Source organism: Carlito syrichta, unplaced genomic scaffold, assembly GCF_000164805.1.
Source record: "Carlito syrichta isolate Samal-C Ts95f unplaced genomic scaffold, Tarsius_syrichta-2.0.1 Scaffold289251, whole genome shotgun sequence".
NCBI classification, from domain to species: Eukaryota; Metazoa; Chordata; class Mammalia; order Primates; family Tarsiidae; genus Carlito; species Carlito syrichta.
In genome coordinates this window covers 326563-346826 of record NW_007233347.1, presented here as the reverse complement: position 1 = coordinate 346826, position 20264 = coordinate 326563, and the positions used below count along the sequence as shown (strand labels likewise).

General features: G+C 38.3%; 1 protein-coding gene across 6 annotated transcripts in view; it reads left to right on the top strand.

Annotated features, from left to right (window-relative positions):
• The first annotated feature begins 1055 nt into the window (after nt 1-1055).
• BCLAF1 (BCL2 associated transcription factor 1) overlaps nt 1056-20264 on the top strand; it is a 30005-nt gene continuing 10796 nt past the window's right edge. For 2 of the 6 annotated variants that reach the window (XM_021710498.1, XM_008054218.2), the window contains exons 1-9: nt 1080-1211; nt 5817-5919; nt 8719-8832; nt 9778-10683; nt 12047-12712; nt 12859-13028; nt 15270-15375; nt 16970-17054; nt 19766-19941. In XM_021710498.1, coding sequence (XP_021566173.1) covers nt 8729-8832; nt 9778-10683; nt 12047-12712; nt 12859-13028; nt 15270-15375; nt 16970-17054; nt 19766-19941 — 2213 coding nt within the window. In that variant the 5' untranslated portion in view covers nt 1080-1211; nt 5817-5919; nt 8719-8728. Of the gene's footprint in view, nt 1212-5816; nt 5920-8718; nt 8833-9771; nt 10684-12046; nt 12713-12858; nt 13029-15269; nt 15376-16969; nt 17055-19765; nt 19942-20074; nt 20238-20264 lie in introns of all 6 variants that reach the window. The other 4 variants (XR_002481743.1, XM_021710497.1, XM_021710499.1 and 1 more) reach the window with 4 other exon arrangements.

Below are 20264 nucleotides of genomic sequence, written 5' to 3'. Positions count from 1 at the left end.
TCCACAAGTATTTCCCGAGCACCTCCTCAAAGCCTGGGACCTCCGGGGTGCATCACAGGGCGGATTCCTGCATCCACACCCTGAGGGTGGTAGTGAGGTGAGGGGGCCGGCTGTGCGATACAAGAAAACCCAGGATTCGTCCCGTGGAAATCAGGCACTTTTTTTTGCAGTTGAGCTGGCAAGCTGGATTGCGAGGAGACAACGCCCTAGGCCGTATTCAGTTCACCGCCGGGGCCCAACCCGAGATCTCACACCCCGACAAGAGGGCTGGGTGTTCGCGTCCCTGAACCTCAAAGGAGTCGAGGCCTCAGGCCCGCGGGAAGAAAGTGCCCCTTGGAGGAGCGTGAACAGGACGTGCACTAAGGCTGCGTCTGGCAATTTTACCCAAATCAGGCGCGGCCTGTCCGTTCAGAGCCGCCCTATCGTCTCGGCGGCACGAGCCGTCGTTCCAGGCGGAAAAGACAGCTCGGCCGCTTCGTGCCCTTTTTAATTTTCAGGCCTCAGGGACGATGTTTTAGCGTCGCGAGCAAGGACCGGACGCCACTCGGGAAGGGGGGATTCGAGAGGGGGAATTCAGTGCGTGGGGCACATTTCAAGAGCCCAGCGACAGCGAGAGGGGGAAACGCAGCGCTCCGCGGCGGAGGGCCCGCTCGGCATCTGCGATCCCGGCCGCTTCCTGGTCCTTCCGGGAGACGGTCTTTCTCAAGTTTTTGGCCTGGGGGGAGCGGGTCCCACAGAACGGACCAGACGAGTTAGCCGCGGCAACAAAGCAAGGGCGACGGTGAGGGTCCCTTCAGAGCGAGGCAGAGACGCCAGCGGACGCCAGGTTTGCCAACGCACCGCGGCGACAAACAGCCGCCTGGCTCCCTACCGCCTCCCGGCGCCCCACCGCCTCCCAGGCACAAGAGGAGGCCGCCACAAGCCGGAGGGCGGAACTACCAGCATTCGCGCGAGACCAGCCGCGCGACTTCCCAGAAAGCCTCAGGCAACATCTTAATAGCAGCCAGGAAGCCGGTCTCGGGCGGAAGAGTGGGCGGGGCTTGCCCACATATTTAGCGGCACCCGAGGCCACGCCTCAAATCGGAAGTGACGGAGGGGAGGTAGCGCGTCGAAGCTACCTCTATGGTTTTCCTCTCGTTCTTGAGTCGGGAAATGGCCGCTGTGTAGTTACAACCGAGATAAACCCCGGGAACCGTGCTTCGGCGTGTCAGGTAGGCCTTGAGCCGCGTTCAAGTTACTCAAAGGGCAGTGAATGCCGAGGACAGGCCAATTTTGTCGACTCTTTTGTGGGTGGTGATGGCTTGGTGGCGATAGGAGGGACCGGGAGACGTTGCGCCGTTATTCATGCGCTTTCCCGTCAGCTTTCCTCAGGTTTTCGAGGCACTACGGGCGAAGGTGGGGGTGGGGTGGGGTGAGCCGTGCGAACCGTGCGCGCGCGCGCGCGCGGTTGCGAACCTGGCCCGAGACCCAGAGACCGCGCGGCCTCCCCTGCGCGTGCGCACATCTCCCTCTCCGGCCCTTCCCCCATTCCTTGGGCCCGGACCCCTGCGCGCGCCCGTCTGAGTGCTCCGCGCACGCGCGCTTGTTCCTTTCTCCCTTCCCCGCCTACGGCGCCCGCGGCCGCCGGAGGTGCAACTTGTGTCCGCCTCTCATTGGCTGGGAGCTCTACCTTTCTTCCCCGCCTTTGGGGCTTTGACGAAGTAATTGTGACCAGCAGCAAAGCGCGTCGGGTAGGTCGACGCCTTTTTGCGTCTCGATACTCCATTTCCCCGACTCCAGGCCACCCGTCGGTTGATGCCTCGTTTGGGGGCTGTTTCCGCGGCCCCTCGTGACGGACCCTGGCACCCGGCTTCGGCCCTGGATGTTGCACGGTTCCCCAGGCAACCTCTCCCTTTTGAGGCGAACGGGCCCTCCTGACTCGAGTAGGCGGTGCCTGGTGACTGTTTCCTAGCACGGGAATCGTGGCGTAGCTGATGGATCCGAGAGTGGCCCGGCCACACCCGGGCTGAAAGTGCAGTTCTCTAGTAAGAGCGAAGCCATGTCTTTTCGGCAGGCGATTCCGCCGGTTAAGTTGTGTCCCAAGTGCTGCAGCCGTGATCGGTAGACCGCTGGTGGGGTAAATGGGAGGGAGTGGTGAATTGAGCTTCTGGGCTTTGCCCTCATTTGAAACCCGTAAATTGGCTTGATATGCTTTTTCCCATTAAGACACAAAGTCTCGCTCTGTCGCTCCGGCTGGAGTGCAGTGGCGCGAGTATAGCTCACTGCAGCCTCGATCTCGGGCTCAAGTGATCCTCCTCAGCAGCTTGGACGGCGGTCGTATGCTACCACGCTGGGTTAATGAAAAAAAAAATTTTTTTTTGGTAGAGATTGTATTTGGGCTTGGGCCACATCAGGCACCTCCTCGGATATTTGAGAGATCACAGGAGTCAGGAGAATTCAGTCAGATTTTGGGTTAATCATTTATACTCTGAATATGGGCACAGAAATGGCAAACACCTTCTTGGTTTTCTCCCCCAAAACATACCTTTTTCCAGATACACGAATCTTTTTTTCCCCCTCACTTCCTGTACTTCACACTTCCAACAATCTATAAACAAGTTGAGAGAACGGTGCTTACAAACCAGGTCCTGAATTCGCCCTCCCCCCCTTTTTTTTTCCATTGCTGTTTATCCTCCACGCAGCAACTGTCTTAAAATGTAAATCAGATGATGTGATTCCCCTGAGCAAACTCTTTGAGAGTTTCCCATTTGAGTCAAATTCAGATTCTTTGCCCTGGCCTACTAGATGCTGTTTGATCAGGTCCAGTCCTACTACTTCTGCATTATTTCATACCATCAACTTCTTGATCACAGTGCCTCAACCTTTTTATTGATGGTCTGTCTGTCCTTAATTTGCTAAGTTTGTGTCTTCGGCCTAAAATGCTTTTTCCTCCGTGGGTCTTTGCAGTGTTCCTTGTCTTCAGGCCCAAATGTTAGCCCCTTGGGGAGGGTCCAAGGACTCACCCCCTTGTCCACTTCCTCCTCCACACGTCAACCGGTGCTTTTTCTCCCCCCCCCCCCCGTGTGGTACTTGTCACTGTTTTGATGTGTTCTTATTTTTGTCTTCTCACTGCAAACTGCAAGAGAGTAGGGAGCAATGTTAAAATACAGTATTTCCAACGCTAGAATAATAGTGCCTGGTATGTAAGGCACTTAGTAAATTCAGATTATTCTGAAAGTTAAGATTTTCTTTTCATTTGAAGAATGGGATTAATATATGTAGTTCATGAGATTATCAGGACAGGTATGATTTTATTTAGTCACCTAGCACAGTTCTTGGCACATGATTGGTGTGTACATGTTTAGCTTATGATTTGTTGCTGAATCTGCTTCTCTAGTTGGTTTTTGGAGGGCAGGGACCTCTTACATAGTCATGTCTCCTCTAATTCCTTTTGTACATAGACTTTGATATAAAAAAATTAGCTGAGCTGATCATAGTCTTTGATAATGATTATTGTGTGTCACATTTTACATATCATTTGAGTTCTTGGTGTAGATACTTGAATATATTTATAGATTGTGAACAAAGCCTACATTTCCTCCTCCCTTAGTTTTTTATTTCTAGTGTATATTTTCTTGGAAGTTAAAAAACTCATGACTTGAAGTAAAGAGATTTGGCAGTTGATTCTTCTGGATATGTAGAAATTAAACAATTCCTTTTAGAATTGTTTAGGGGAAGTGTTAGCTGAAATGAGCCTTGTACTACTTCCAGGAGTGAATCAGTAGTTTTGACATAAAATAAAATAAAATTTTCATAACAGTACACAGAGGTTTTAGTATTTTAAAAACTAAATTTGTGTGCCTTTTAGAAATTCTTTTGTTTCTGTACCCAAGTCTACCTGTCTCTTTGTTTGCTACTTTTATTTTAATATGTTTTTCTTGACTTTTAGGTTTCTATTCCTCCTTTCTAGCCTGAACATCAAATCTCTTTTAATCTCCCCAGTTGTAGGGCCATGGGTATTTAGGGGACACTATTCTTGATTCACAGGTTATTTCTTCTTTTTTGTATTTCCAAACTTAATGCGTTTTTACAATTGGATCTTGGTAAGATTTACAGATTTTCATTTAAATTTGTTTATGAATTCTTTGTGTCCATACTTCTATTAAATACTCATTTTCTTTAGTGTCTGCTCTGCTGGGTTTTTTTTTTGTTGTTTTTTTTTTTTTTTAAGTCACAGTCTGACTTTGTCACCCAGGCTGGAGTGCAGTGGCACACTCATGGCCACCACAGCCTCCACCTGCTGGGCTCAGGCCATCCTTCTACTTAATCCTTCCAAGTAGCTGGAACTACAGGTGTGAGCCACCTTGCTTAGCTGATTTTTTGATTGATTGTGGAGATGAGGTCTTGCCAAGCTGCCTGGGCTGGTTTCAAATCCCTGGACTCAGGCAGCCCTCTTGCCTCAGCTTCCCAAAGTGCTGGGATTGCCGGTTGCACACCATGTCTGGCATCCCGGTGGTTTTTGAATATCCTTTTACATAATGGATGATCACTAAATATTATTCACAAGGGTAACTTTTTCATATTGATAGCTATTTAATATTTTGTGCAATATTAAATTTATATGCATAGTAATGATAAATTAGGAAGGATATTGACTTTCTGTAGATAAGTTTCATTATGAACTATTTTTTAATTTGAATGTCTACAATGGATCAGAATATTCTTAGCCAGTCTGGGTAACATAGTGAGACCTCGTCTCTACAAAAAGTGAAAAAAATTAGCCGAGTATGGTGGTACACACCTGTAGTCCCAGGTACTTGGGAGTCTGACTAAAGGAGGATTGCAAGATGCTTTCAGGCACCAAGTTTAGAGTTACTATGATGGCTGTTATATGAATTTTGAAAACCGGTTTCAGATGAAACTAAATTGTGTGAAAAGAAGTATCAAAAGAGAATAAGTAGCCAAGCATTAAAATAAACGATCATATTTTAGGTGCTGTAAAACTAGAACATTATGGATATTAACTACAACTTACGTGATATTTTCTTTCTTTTTTTTTTTTTTCTTCTTTTTTGAGTTGGAGTCTCACTCCAGCGTTGACCTGCTGGGCTCCAGCGATCCTTCTGCCTCAGCCTTCCAAGTGGCTGGAACTACAGGCGTGCGCTACCACGCCCAGCTAATTTTTGATTTATTGTCGAGACAGGTCTTGCCAAGTTGCCCTGGAAGGTCTCGAACCTGTGGGCTCAGGAAGTCCTCTTGCCTCAGCCTCCCAAAGTGCTGGGATCACAGGCTGAGCTACAGAGCCTAGCCTTTTTTTTTTTTTTTAATTTTTTTATTTAAGACGGAATCTCACTGTTTTGTCCAAGCTGAAGTGCAGTGACTATTCACAGGCAGGATCATAGTACACTGCAGCCTCCAACTCCTGAACTCAGTGATTCTCCTCTCTCAGGCTCCAAAGTAGCTGGGACTACAGTCTTATGCCATTGTGCCTGGCCACATGATATGTTTCGATATACCAAGATGACATAATGTTAGCTACTTTGGAATTTCCTGATGGAATGACAGCATATCTTATGTTTTCTAAAGCACCAGTTGCTGAAATTAGAATTCAAGTATTTAAAAAGTGAAGATGCTGTCAGTTTCATGATATGCTACTGCATTGTGGGTTAAAAAAAAGTTTGAATTTAAACTTTTATGGTTAAAAGCTTACTATTTAGTTCCCCTTTCCTAAAATCAGAAGTTTCCTTCTCTTAAGTTATATTACAGTTTGCAGTGCCCAATATATGCATTGTAAACAGTGTTTACCATAAATCCCCCCTTTTTTTTGTCTTTGCTAGGGATTTGAATTTAGAGTTTATTTTCTCAGAACATTCTCTCCAGGAAGAATTTTACAGTGTCTCAAAGACTTCATTTGACTTCTTGATCCTGCATAAACCCAAGGTAAATAGCACTAATTTTTCTGGTTTTTGTTTTGACTTTTTTGGGAAAATTTGATTATTGAACTGAACTGATGATTCAGGTGGAGTGATCTGGTCTGAAGCTTTTTTTAAATCTTGGAGGCTTGTATGAAGGAAGTCAGACATTAAGTTAATTTTAGGAAAAATACATTTTTAAAATTTCTCTTTCTAGGTTGTGCATCTGCTTCTTCTACTTCTATAAACACATCTACTAAGAGACTTGGGATATACAGAGTATTTAAAATTCAAGCAAGACAAAAAAACCTTGTTACTTAACCTGTCGTTTCTAATATAAACAGAGTTCTGTAACTTAACTTTTTTCTCTCTACTTTGATGTTAGGTATTTCAGATTGATTGCTTATTATGTACCAAAAACTGTATTTAGTGAAGGACGTGTATCAGCTCATTTAGTCCTCTACAACTTGGTGAAGTGGGTACTGTTATTTTCTTCATTTTATAGTTGAGAAAACTGAGGCTTAGAGAGATTAAGGAACTTGCCCAAGGTCTCACATGACTAAGGAAGTGCCTTTACTTGGATTTGAACCCAACTGGTCTTAAATGCAGAGAAGAGACCATGTTCTTAGTTTCTTTCTTCTAGGTATATTTTACAGGAGGACAGAAGAAACATAACAATCCAAATTTCTTTTGAACTGCTATTTGATAGATATGATTTCTTTCCACTCATTTGGAAATTTTAGGTGTGGCTATTTAAAAAATAAAGCTAAAACCAAACATTTGGAAATAAACTTGCTGCTTTAAAAACTAATGCTCTGGGGGATACATTCATTCTACAGTGATTTATTAAATACCTATTGTACTCATATGCCACAAACCAGGCTACTACATACTGGGAACTGGGAAAGGCTACAGAGTTCCTGAATCACTTAGCAAAAATTACCATACAGAAAGTGTCAGAAGCTGAGAACAGAGATTTTAGAGATGCATGCATAACACAGCACTTTTCTAGCTCTTTATAAATTCAAAGTGTTTCTTTTACTTACTGATTAAAACAGTGAAAATGAATTTTGCCTTATTGCTGGGATCTTCAAAATCATTTGCAGTTTTTTTTTTCCCTTATTGTGTGTCTGATTATCTCAGAGTGGGATAAAGGTCATTGTCTTGAAATAAATCTGATCACAGTGAATGGAAATTACATGTTCTTTAAAATGTTGGGAGGGGGCAGAGGCAGTATTTTGAAATCAAATAGCAATAGAATGCCACAATTCCCAATGGTCCAGATTCCTTATTTTACGGACTGTAAATGTGAATTTTGCTAATTTCATTATGTTAGTAAAAGTAAAATGCCAGAGTTTGCTGAACCAAATGTGTTTGTTGTTCTATCAGGTATCAGGTCTCTCTGTGTTAATACTAAGTTTATGTGTTGTGGAATTCTTACTCTGCCTTTTTGAACCCTGACCCTATATCTTCTGTATTTGTGTATTTTCTTGCTCACAGAAGAAGAGTGAGGATAGAAGACAAAGGTGATAGTTTGTCTATTAGAGGACAGTTTTATTTTGAAGTAAATATCTCAAACATCTTGGATTTGTTATTTATGTTCTTTGAGGAGGAAGTATACAGACATTATCATTGCCTCTTCTGTAACTCAACTCATCTTAGTACCTCCAGATACTATTTTGTTATACTGTACAATGTCTAGGTGGCTAAAATTAGTGCCTTTTAAAATACTGAAGATATGATTTAAATATATGGGAATTGCAGGCTGTTAGAAGTTGAGTTGATTTTTAGTAAAACAATTATCTTGGGTAAGTTAGTGGAAACCTGGAAACGTTACATGTAGGAAAAGTAAGCTTGAAAGACTAAGAATGTATGAGCCTCACAAGTCATTGAAAAGTTGAAAATGTGACATTTGGGATGTATATGCAGTAATTTGCTGTATATGTATATTCTTTCAATTTTGTGAAGAATGTGTCTTAAATATCAGTTAATCCTGGCAGTTACTGATTTCTGTAGCCAATGGGGTCTAATTATAACATTAGATACCATATAGTGTTGAGAAAAGTTAAAATACTGGTGCCCAAGTTATCTTTTTCTTGTAGTTCTAATATCTTTCTTGTGGTAATCTGTCCAATTTCTTTATCTTTTATCCTTTTTTATCTTCTTACCAGAAAGCTACAGGGTGATCTAGGCATTGTCACTTAAGTCCACTTTTATTCTGAAGTCATGACTACTGAGAACAGAGCCATGGCTCCTGCTGTTCAGAGACTTAGTGTCCTTTATTCTACTGGGAGACTATCCAGTACCACTCCAGGTACTATTGTATATATGGAGTGGTCAATTTAGTCCCATTTCAAGGCCATAAAGCACTCTGATGACAGTCTGGTAGGTTTATTTTTCTTCAGTATTGTGCCACTTGTATTTTATTTCAGATTTCTTATCCTAATACTGTTTTTATTTATCTTTTTTACAGGAGAGGTAGGCATTTGTATTGGGCATGGAATAACGTTAAACATGCTGCTGCAGTCTGATATCATTGCTCTTTCTGGCTTCTGCAGCTACTGCCTTTTTGGATTGAGGCACATAGGTGGGGCAGTCCATAGAAATCTTCCGTTGTATGTTTGATATACAGTACCTGTCATGTAGGTGAAAACAGTTTTAGTCAGGGATAATTGGCCTGTCTTCTAAATACTCATTTGGAAAGAATTATTATTAATATCCTTTGAGAAACTTTATAAAATTCAGTTTTTATCTGGAAGTAAATAATAAAGGGAAACTTATTCAGTTGTACTGTGATTTTAACCTTTTTGCTCTTTCATTTTATTAGGAGAAAAGAAATGGGTCGCTCCAATTCTAGATCACATTCTTCAAGATCAAAGTCTAGATCACAGTCTAGTTCTCGATCAAGATCAAGATCACATTCTAGAAAGAAGCGATACAGGTGAATTAATGTGCTTTAAATCTTTTAGTAATAATCATATCAGTTAATATTTGTGCCTATTATCTACAGACACAGTGCCAAATCCATTAATATACTCTGTTCTCAACCCTGTTAAGTGGTGAATCTATTGTTACCCTCATTTTAAGAGTTAGAGAAATTGTCTAAGTTACAAGCTAGTAAGTGGCAGAACTTGTATTGAAATCCAGTGAGTCTGACTCTGTATTGGAAATTTTATTGTTCTATACTAATATATGGTAGATTTCTATTTATCCATGATGTCAGGATTGGATAGTGTAAGAATTATTTGATAGTAAATGATCTCTCCATATTTTATAGTTTCTTATTTCTGACTCTGATTCTTTACATTTTAACAAAGGAATAATTTCTTTTTTTTTTGTTTAAAATGATTAACTCTTGTTATTTTTCTTCAGATATTTTTCTTCAGATAGCAAAACATACTTAGCAAAGAAAATAGAAACTGCACATTGGGAATAAAAGTGACAACAATCCCATTAAGAATTAATACTAGTTTATGATTTTTCTAGACTTAACATATATATAATGTTATTTCTGATAGAATTTTGTGTAATCTTTTCCTCCATTTAATGATACATGATGCCAGTGTTCTTTACCACTTTAAATATTCATCTAGATATACTGTAGTTTGCTAATTTGTCATATTGTTGAATGTATCGATTTTTTTTTTTTTAATGTTTTTGGGCCTTCATTTCTAAGGTTTTTAGTTTATTCTCTAAATATTTACCTTAGAAGTGAGGCTTGCTTGGAAATTGTAAACTTTTGTATAAGTGAGGTTTTTTTTAAAAAAAATGTATTTTTAATGTTTACAATTTGTTTACATGTTATTTTCAACCAGAAGAATTTAGAATGGTAGGATGGAGTACTTTGTTTTTCCTGCATTGATATTTATTTCATTTTTAGTTCTAGGTCTCGTTCCAGAACATATTCAAGGTCTCGTAGTAGAGATCGTATGTATTCTAGAGATTATCGTCGAGATTACAGAAATAACAGAGGAATGAGACGGCCTTATGGGTACAGAGGAAGGGGTAGAGGGTATTATCAAGGAGGAGGAGGTAGATATCATCGAGGTGGTTATAGACCTGTCTGGAATAGAAGGCACTCTAGGAGTCCTAGACGAGGTCGTTCACGTTCCAGGAGTCCAAAAAGAAGATCCGTTTCTTCTCAAAGATCCCGAAGCAGATCTCGCCGGTCATATAGATCTTCTAGGTCTCCAAGATCATCCTCTTCTCGTTCTTCATCCCCATATAGCAAATCTCCTGTCTCGAAAAGACGAGGGTCTCAGGAAAAACAAACCAAAAAAGCTGAAGGGGAGCCCCAAGAAGAGAGTCCTTTGAAAAGTAAATCACAGGAGGAACCGAAAGATACGTTTGAACATGACCCATCTGAATCTATTGATGAGTTTAATAAGTCATCAGCCACATCTGGTGATATTTGGCCTGGCCTTTCAGCTTATGATAATAGTCCCAGATCACCCCACAGTCCTTCACCTATTGCTACACCACCTAGTCAGAGTTCGTCTTGCTCTGATGCTCCCATGCTCAGTACAGTTCACTCTGCAAAAAATACCCCCTCTCAGCATTCACATTCCATTCAGCATAGTCCTGAAAGGTCTGGGTCTGGTTCTGTTGGAAATGGATCTAGTCGATATAGTCCTTCTCAGAATAGTCCAATTCATCACATCCCTTCACGAAGAAGCCCTGCAAAGACAATCACACCACAGAATGCACCAAGAGATGAGTCTAGGGGCCGTTCCTCATTTTATCCTGATGGTGGAGATCAGGAAACTGCAAAGACTGGAAAGTTCTTAAAAAGGTAAAAACTAACGTGGAATCTAGATTGTAATATTAATGTGTTTGTCTTTGAATTCTATTTGGAATTTTGAGTTGTAAAACTGTATTGTGATACGTGTCTAACTAGTTTTTTATTCTTCATTATAAGGCAATTCCAAATTGTTTTTACTCATATTTGGTGAACTTTGGAAGTTAAATGTTTTAATAAAAATTAATTTATCCAGCTACTTGGGAGGCTGAGGCGAGGATCACTTGAGCCTAGGAGTTAGAGGCTGCTGTGAGATGTGGTTGTACCCACTGCAATCCAGCCTGGGCAACAGCGAGACCTCATCTCTTAAACAAAAAAACAGCACTAATTTATATTCCTCCTTTTAATTTTATTCTTTTTCAGTCAAGTAGAGCTAAACATAGATGAGAAATTGAGTAGCTTGCAGTGTAACTAATGATATTTGTTGTTAAAAGCTGTAAATAGTTTTAGAAATTAATTTTTTGTTAGAACATTGAAGCTTATTTTGTTCTTTTCACCATTAGAATGTGACCTACATAAATAATGCAGTTATATTGTACTTTCTTACTTGTGTGACATTATCAGTAGTCTAGTTGTCAATATTTAATAATTTCTGAGTATAGTAAAGATGGCATTTTTCACTGACTCTAATGACATTTTAAACAAATCTTTACGTTCTGATTTCAATTGTTGCTGAGAGTTGCTAACATAATGAATAGAGGTTGCTTAATGTAATATGATTGACTTAAAAGTGGGAAAATAGAGCAGGCATGCTATTTATGGTAGAGCAGTGTGCAACTTAGAATGTATTATTGAACAGATGCTTACTTTCTAAAGATTATTGCCAGCAATTGTTATTTTCTAGAGTAAAGTATGTATGAACTATTTTGTGATTCAGATAAGAGCATTAAATATCTTCCACTGTATTGAAGTCCACTTGTGAGCTCTTGTTTATAGGAATAGATGAGAACTGAAATAGTCTGAAATTTTGAATATAATTGTAAGCAGAATTCTAATAGACATGTATTGTCTATTAGTGGCTCTTAGCTTCAAAAATTAAAATTAGGCTGTCTCTAGAAATTTGGATTTGTTAGTAAAGAATTGTTGACTATGACTGAATAGGACAGATTGTTGAGGATGGCTTTACTTTTTAAACTTCAGAAGTTTCAAATGTAAATGTATTTTAAAGGTCAGTATATAAGTTCTATATGGATGCTTGTCCAATGATTTTTAAACATGGAATCTGAAAAAGGACTTTTCAATAGGGTTTTTTTCTCTCATTGCTGGTCCTTTGATAGCGGGCAACACATTTAAATATGCACGTGATCTACAGTGAATGCAATCCAGAGTTACTGTCCTCTTCTTTGCTTATTCACAGGTTCACAGATGAAGAGTCTAGAGTATTCCTGCTTGATAGGGGTAATACCAGGGATAAAGAGGCTCCAAAGGAGAAAGGTTCAGAGAAAGGGAGGGCAGAGGGAGAATGGGAAGACCAGGAAGCTCTAGATTACTTCAGTGATAAAGAGTCTGGAAAACAGAAATTTAATGATTCAGAAGGGGATGACACAGAGGAGACAGAGGATTATAGACAGTTCAGGAAGTCAGTTCTCGCAGATCAGGGTAAAAGTTTTGCTACTGCCTCTCACCGGAATACTGAGGAGGAAGGACTCAAGTACAAGTCCAAAGTTTCACTGAAAGGCAATAGAGAAAGTGATGGATTTAGAGAAGAAAAAAATTATAAACTTAAAGAGACTGGATATGTAGTGGAAAGGCCTAGCACTACAAAAGATAAGCACAAGGAAGAAGACAAAGGTTCTGAAAGAATAACAGTAAAGAAAGAAACTCAGTCACCTGAGCAGGTAAAGTCTGAAAAGCTCAAAGACCTCTTTGATTACAGTCCCCCTCTACACAAGAATCTGGATGCACGAGAAAAGTCTACCTTCAGAGAGGAGAGCCCACTTAGAATCAAAATGATAGCCAGTGATTCCCATCGTCCTGAAGTCAAACTCAAAATGGCACCGGTTCCTCTTGATGACTCTAACAGGTAATTCCACGTTGATGCCCTGTAAATATTATATGGGTGGTTAATATTCCCGCAAATTATCTTATTTTCTAAACATGCCATTTTCATATTCAAACCATTGGTATATTTTGTTCTTGTGTGTGTGTGTTGTATGTTATATGTTTCAGACCTGCTTCCTTGACTAAAGACAGGCTGCTTGCTAGTACACTTGTCCATTCTGTCAAGAAGGAGCAAGAATTCCGATCCATCTTTGACCACATTAAGTTGCCCCAGGCCAGCAAAAGCACTTCAGAGTCATTTATTCAACACATTGTGTCCTTGGTTCATCATGTTAAAGGTATGCTTAATATGTTTAGTATTGTCAAGTAATTTTCTCTTGATGTACAAATAAGAAATGAATAAATGTGCTTAATAATTAATGTATTCTAAGGGCTAGCCAGGTATACATCAATACTATTTTGGGGAAACAGGGTTTGATGGAAGGCTCCAGTCTTGCTAGCATTGCGACTCATGAAGGTACTTAGTAAAACGGGATTGAAATGTTAGAGTTAAAACAAACCCTAAAAATCTGTATTGTGATAAAACATGATGTTGATTTGTTTAATGCTAACTGTTTTTAGAATGTGTCATAGTGTATTTGAAGTGCAGAACACTTACAGGTTATCTTCAGTTGCATGCCTGTGGCTTGTGGTAATATATTCTTGGCTTAGATTTATATAACAGTGAGGCATTATTGTTATTAAGAATTTCTTTTCAACTTTTAAAGAAATTGAAACTAGTGGGAAAACACCATTAACTTCTTATCACTCAGTGCTACTTAATTTTTTATAAATAAAATCTTTAAAACCAGAAGAAAATTTATCAGGATTTTTAAAGGGGAAGAAATTTAAAAGCAATATATTAGATGAATATTGATTATGCGAATAGTAACTAATTAGTGTAATGTGTTTCTTTAGGTTCTAAAGGTAAGGGTGTTCAAAGTTAGTCATGATTTTCAAAGATTTTAGGGTATGACTTTTTGGACAGTTAGGTTAAGTTTTTGTTGTTAGTTTGTTTTTGTGTTTAAAAGGCAGCTTATTAGGGAACAGGTCCTTTCCCAAAAACTTCCATGGCTATTGGTCTTAAAAACCCTCACCTCCTTTTTAAAAGTTTGTCTTTGACATGAGACTACTGACTATAATAGATGTAACTTGTCACTAGGAATTCTTTATGCACTTATATATCAAAACAGTGGTTAATGAATTTCCTTTTGGCTGTAATTATTTAAACATGGTAACAAAAGAGTTCTGCTATTTGGCTATAAGTAGGTTTGTGAACCAGTTTATAACCATATTGTTGTGGAACATAAAATATGAAACATTAACTTTTTTTTTTTTTTTCATTTTTTTCACCTTTTTTTGACCTGTCTCCACATTTTACAATTTATTGCTGAATTTTGAGATCAGGTTTTGATAAATTTTTTCCTTTTTCATTTTCTTTTTCCTTTTTTAAAAGAATTGTAATTATGTTTCATAATTGGTATTGTGCAACCGATCTGAACAGCTCTTACTTTATATAGAGCTGAAAATGCCCAGTGATGTTTTCTTTTTCATTGTAACTAGGTCCTGGAATATGTTTTGAAATGGCAAAATCCATGTTTCAAAGTAAAATAGCTGTTGAAAGATACAGGCAAAGTTGAATCTTCTGTCTTCCTGGCAAAAATGGCATAAAAACTGAGTTGCTAGCTCAAATTCCTGGGTTTCATGGAATTATGATTGAGGCACTACCCTTGTAGTGGCCGTTTCAAGTTTTAATGATTGGTTATGAGACATGTGCTGGATATTGGGCGGTAAGTTGACACAGATGTATGTTGACCTGTTAAGCAGATAGCTTGCTTCATAATGTAACATTTCATAGCTCATGACTTTATACGTCTATTTTACTTTTACAGCGTATCTTGAACTGGTATAAAAACTTATCAGTGTTGATATTACTAGTCTTAAAATTGTTTAAAGAAAAGCACAACAATATCAAATGTGCTGTCAGGTTTGCCAAGATGCCAGATTTTTGGAGTAATTAATGAATGCTAATTGATTTTAAAATATTTTTTAATTAAATAGCAATATTCATTTTTTCCTAAATCCATTTCTGTTGATATGTCAACATAATTCTTGGTGAAATTTGTTAGTTTGCTCAAACTAGCTTTGTAGTTAATTCCGTATTTTTCTTTTAATTTTTTTTTCTGCAAATGGTTACTTGAAGTAATGTCATTAGTTCATGTTGGCAAGGGATAAGGACATCCACATATTACTCTGAGGAAGTAGTGAATTAGTGCGTGGAATTAGAGTGTCTTGATTTAATCTATTAATTGCTCTTGGATTATATGTAGTATTGGCAGGGACCTGTGAGGAACTTTACAAAAAGTACAAAAAGATAAAAGGGAAAGGGCAGGAGTTCTTCATAACACTTGATTCTCTTCTGCTAGGTTTCTTGAATATTTTTGTTTTTTTCTCACCTGCTACATGCCCTTCTGTCACAAATGAACATCCCTCTTAAAGTAAAGATAACTAATTGGGCAGTATTTCTCCTAAATCAACAGAGCAATACTTCAAATCAGCTGCAATGACCCTAAACGAGCGGTTCACTTCGTATCAGAAAGCCACTGAAGAACATAGTACCCGGCAAAAGAGCCCTGAGATACACAGGTATGCACTACTAAATTGGCATATATGAGGGGGACCCAAAAACTGCTGGAATTATCTTTTTTTTTTTTTGAGGGTAGGCCCCTTGTACACTCAGAATTTGTTTCTCTGGATCAGACAGTCAACCAAAGTTTTTATCTGGAAGTTTTGAGAAGGTTGCGTCACTATTTGTGGAAGAAACATCCTATGTTGTGGTGAAAAGGTAACTGGTTTTTCCAACATGACAATGTACCTGCCTACGCTGCACTGAGTGTTCAGCAGTTTTTGACCAAAAAACGGCATGACCCTTGTGTCCCACCCTCTGTATTCACCTGGTGTCGTCTGAGCGACTTTTCTTTTGTTTCTCTGGATGAAAAAAGCCCTCAAAGGGAAACGTATGCCAGTGTGGAAGAGGTGAAACAAATGCCAGAGCACTAAAAAGCATCAAACTTGTTGAGTTCAAAAACTTTTGAGCACTGGAAGAAGTGACTTATTAGGTGTACTGAATAAAATGGAGGGTACTTGGAAGGTGACTGAAGTTTAAGTATGTAAGCATAAATACACAATTTTTTATAAATAAATTCTGAGTGTTTTTGGGTCCCCCCCTTGTAAAAAAAGTTTTGATAGGAAGACACTGTTGAAACAAAAGTAGATTGGAAGTTTACTATCATGATCAAAATAAAATATTTGGTTTTATTCCTCATTTATATTTTAAATAAATAAGTCTTGAAAATTTTATAATTGTTAATTTTCAGTTGGCTAAAGTGGTTGTTAGAACTTAAAATTTGAACTCATCACTGTAGTATGGAATAAAATAGTTATTAGTTCATTTGTATTTTGGGGAAGGGTGGTATATACCTAGAGTAATTTTGAATTTACTTCTAGTAAGTTTGTGAAACAAAAGTCTGGTGAGAGATAGAATTGTTTTTCATTAACAGAGCATTAACATTGAAATCATGCAGTTGTGTCGAAATCCTGGCTCTGTCATTTCATTGCATTGTGGTGAACAAGTTATTTAGTCTGTGGACATCAATTTTTTTCATCTACAAGATAAAGATAATAATGTCCACTTTACAGGGTGGTGGTGACAGTGATATTGACTAAAGTATCTAATTCAGTACTTAGCTCATAGTTGGTGTGATTTTTGGTTGTGTCTGCCAAAGAAGTACTGGGAAGTTGCAACTAATACTAGCTTAAAAAGGACAGGCACCGAATAAAACCAAAGGTATGCTGAATATGTGAAAATAATTGAAGACTGCTTAGGAGCATATAATCCTATTTATGTGTGCTTATTGAAGATATTGATGATAATATGACTGACAAAATAACATTCAGTTTAATCAAAATATATTTTCTGTTTTTGGTGGCTAATACAAGTTTGATGTTTTAAGGGTTAGGCTTTATTTAAAAATATCTGGTTGTAGCATTTTCACTTATCCTTAATGGATATAGTTTTTATTTTTTTATTGTCTATTAGGAACTAGATTAATAGTCTTACTGTACTCAATTAGTTGATTGGGAGAGAAATAACAGTCTCTTGTGAAAACAGACAATACTGTGGATTTTTTGAATCATGAAGTTAATGGTTTTAATACAAATACACTTATTTTACATTAAGGAGAATTGACATCTCTCCGAGTGCCCTGAGGAAGCATACCCGTTTAGCAGGGGAAGAGAGAGTTTTTAAAGAAGAAAATCAAAAGGTATGTTTTTGAATGTACTTTTTCTCATGTTAAGTTCGGTTTAGGTAATGATGTTGTACTAAATATAATTTCTCAAGGCAAAAAACTTACCAATATCTTGTAGTTTTAACTTGTAAATATATCATGGTAGTGTACATAGTGTTTACTCCTAGAAGAAATTAAACTGACACTGTACTAAGTATCTTAAATTGAGTCTTTCTGACCATGCTAATTAAAGGGAAAAGTTAGTCCTAAGAAAAGGATAAACAATGAGCGGGTAGACAAAGGGGAATTATAAAATCAAAGATACACATTATATTAGTTTTCATGCCAGGCGAATGAGCCCAAATAAATATTTGTATGTGTCTAAATTAATATCTCTAAGTTTTCACAGATAACAAGAAATAATGCAATGTTCATGCTACTGGGCACTATAGACAGTGATTAAGAAATAAGCATTCTAACAACTGATTTATAAATCTGAACACTTGGAACAAAAACAGTTTGTCATCTTGGAATTTTTGTGCATTTGGGACATGGCTTTTAAAGTTGAGAAAAGAACCTGTGCAAGGCATTGAGGGGGCTTGATGAGATGTTCTCATCAAGCCCCCTCAGTGGTTAAGGAAGTGGTTAAGGAGACTCTGATATACTCTGTCAGTTCAAAATTGTCATATGCCAGGTAGACTAGTCTATTACAGGCCATAAAGTGTCTAGTAGAAATGTGGGAAAAGGTGAAAGAGCAACTGTCTATTTTGACAAGTACTTGGAAGTACTGCTTGGTTCTAGTTCTGCCCATCACTTAAGTACTATCTATATGATATTTGGAAATTAACTTTCTGAACCTTAGTTTTCTTGTTAGAAAAATGATTAATACATCTGTTTGGCAGAGTTGTTGAATAATTGGACTGTTTAGAAAACATTGGCAAGTTTGTTAATAGAAGCTATTATTAACGGTAGTAGTAGACAAATTGTTTAGCTGGGCATACTTGCTATATTAACTTCCTTGCTAGGTATGGAATCTAGAGCTTACAAAGAATGTGGTTTCTTTGCATGGGACATATTGATCTTGAAAAAAACGGATTCTGAGAATTTTATTTATTTTTTGGTTTTTAGCTTCAGTACCTCAGGTTCTCAGTGCTGGTTAATTTGGTTTTCCCAACAGTTTAGTGTATCCTCGTGCTCTGCCAGTATCTTACTTCTCTCCTCGTTACTTAGACCAGATTTTGATCTGGAGAAGAGAAAGTAGAGATAACTGATGGATGGACAAGAGGATATGACATTGGTTTTTATCCTCCGTCTTCCTATCTCAATGAATAATTAACGTATGTTAGTATGTAATTAATGTATGTATAGTTTGAAGTTTACGAAGTAGTTTCACTTATATTTTCTTGTTACTTGTGGACTCGGTGATACCTGGGTGAATAGGAAGTTTTTTTGCTCTTGATTAGATTTTTTCTTTGTTACCCAGGGAGCAAATAGGTGAGTAGTTGATACCATTTGGAGATATATGCTTTCAGTTTTATGAATGCTTATAAATATTAAAACTAGACTTCCCAGAGTAAATACTTCTTATTGTGAATACTAGCAAGGATGTCCACATTGCTTAGCATCTTACTGATGTATAATTTCTCTTCATTCCTAGATGCCTCTTTCCATCTTCCTAAATTATGTAGTATTTGAAAAAGCAATGGAACAAGAAGGAGGTGAATTGTGACCCAGTTAAACTAATGTCCGTTGCAATACCTGAATTGAGAAAGGGCAATATATGGCCCAAGATACTGAGTACAGGATTGCGAATAATATCTTTCTGGCTTTGTTTCTACCCTTGTTCAACCCTCAATTGGTTTCATTAATTATATTCCACTTGCATGTTATGGAAATTACAGAGTTCTTACTTTTGAAGTTTTTTTTTATTGGGTTGGTCAAATTATTTGGGAAGAGCTTGATAATAATGAGGCTTAAGTAATGAGAATCATTATGTTAGGATCCCTCAACTTTCTAGGTAGAAGGCTACATCACAACTACACATAACGTCTGTCATTGTTCAGGTGCTTAAAAAGCGTTTGGAAGGGTGAAGGATAATAGTTAATGAGAATGAGTGGAAAAGTATTTGTGTCATTTTACTGTGTAGAAGTTTATTATGGATTGTTTTGAATAAAAACCTACAAAATCTCAAGATAATCAGCTTTTAGTAATTTCTCCAGTCCCATTGCACTTGGCGTTCATAAATGTTTTGTAAAAAACAAGTACTTTTTTTTTTTTTTTTTTTTTTGAGTTGGAGTCTTACTCTGTCACCCAAACTGGAGTTCAGTGGCTGCTCCCGGCCACCGCAGCCTCAACCTGCTGGGCTCCGGCGATCCTTCTGCCTCAGCCTTCCGAATAGCTGGAACTACAGGCGTGCGCTACCATGCCCGGCTAATTTTTGATTTTATTGTAGAGATGAGGTCTCGCCAAGTTGCCCAGGCGGGTCTTGAACCCGCGGGCTCAGGCAGTTCACTCACCTCAGCCTCCCAAAGTGCTGGAATTACAGGCTGAGCCATCAAGCCCGGCTAAAAAAAACAAGTACGTTTTTAAACAAAAACCAAATGGTAGTAGTATATTATACGATCCATTCTTTTCTGATACTGAAATGTCAGTTTAGAGTCTGGCATAAAATTTAACTTTATATATATTTGCATTTTTTTTTCCTATTTCTCCCCTGAAATCTGTATTTTTACATCTATCTTTTATAGGGCGATAAAAAATTAAGGTGTGATTCTGCTGATCTTCGGCATGACATTGATCGTCGTAGAAAAGAAAGAAGTAAAGAACGGGGGGATTCCAAGGGCTCCAGGGAATCCAGTGGATCAAGAAAGCAGGAAAAAACTCCAAAAGATTACAAGGAATACAAATCTTACAAAGATGACAGGTAATTGTTAACACTGACTGAGTTAGGTTTTAGCTTCTAATTAGCCTTTAATAATTGTCAGCTTAATTGCTTTCAATTTTGACTGTGTAATCAAATGTTTAAATTTAAACAATTAAAATTATTTGTTTTACAGCAAAAATGTATTTGTCTTTTACACGGCTTATGGTGGATGAGGACAAAAACTTTGGAATAGCAAGCTAACACTGAAAAAAAAAATGACAAATTAATGTGTCCTATTATCCAGGCTACATCAGGAGGTTGGACTTCAATGCAGTGCATTTCTAGAAACAGTTTGTGTAAGAACTTTGGTTCGTTATGCTTGA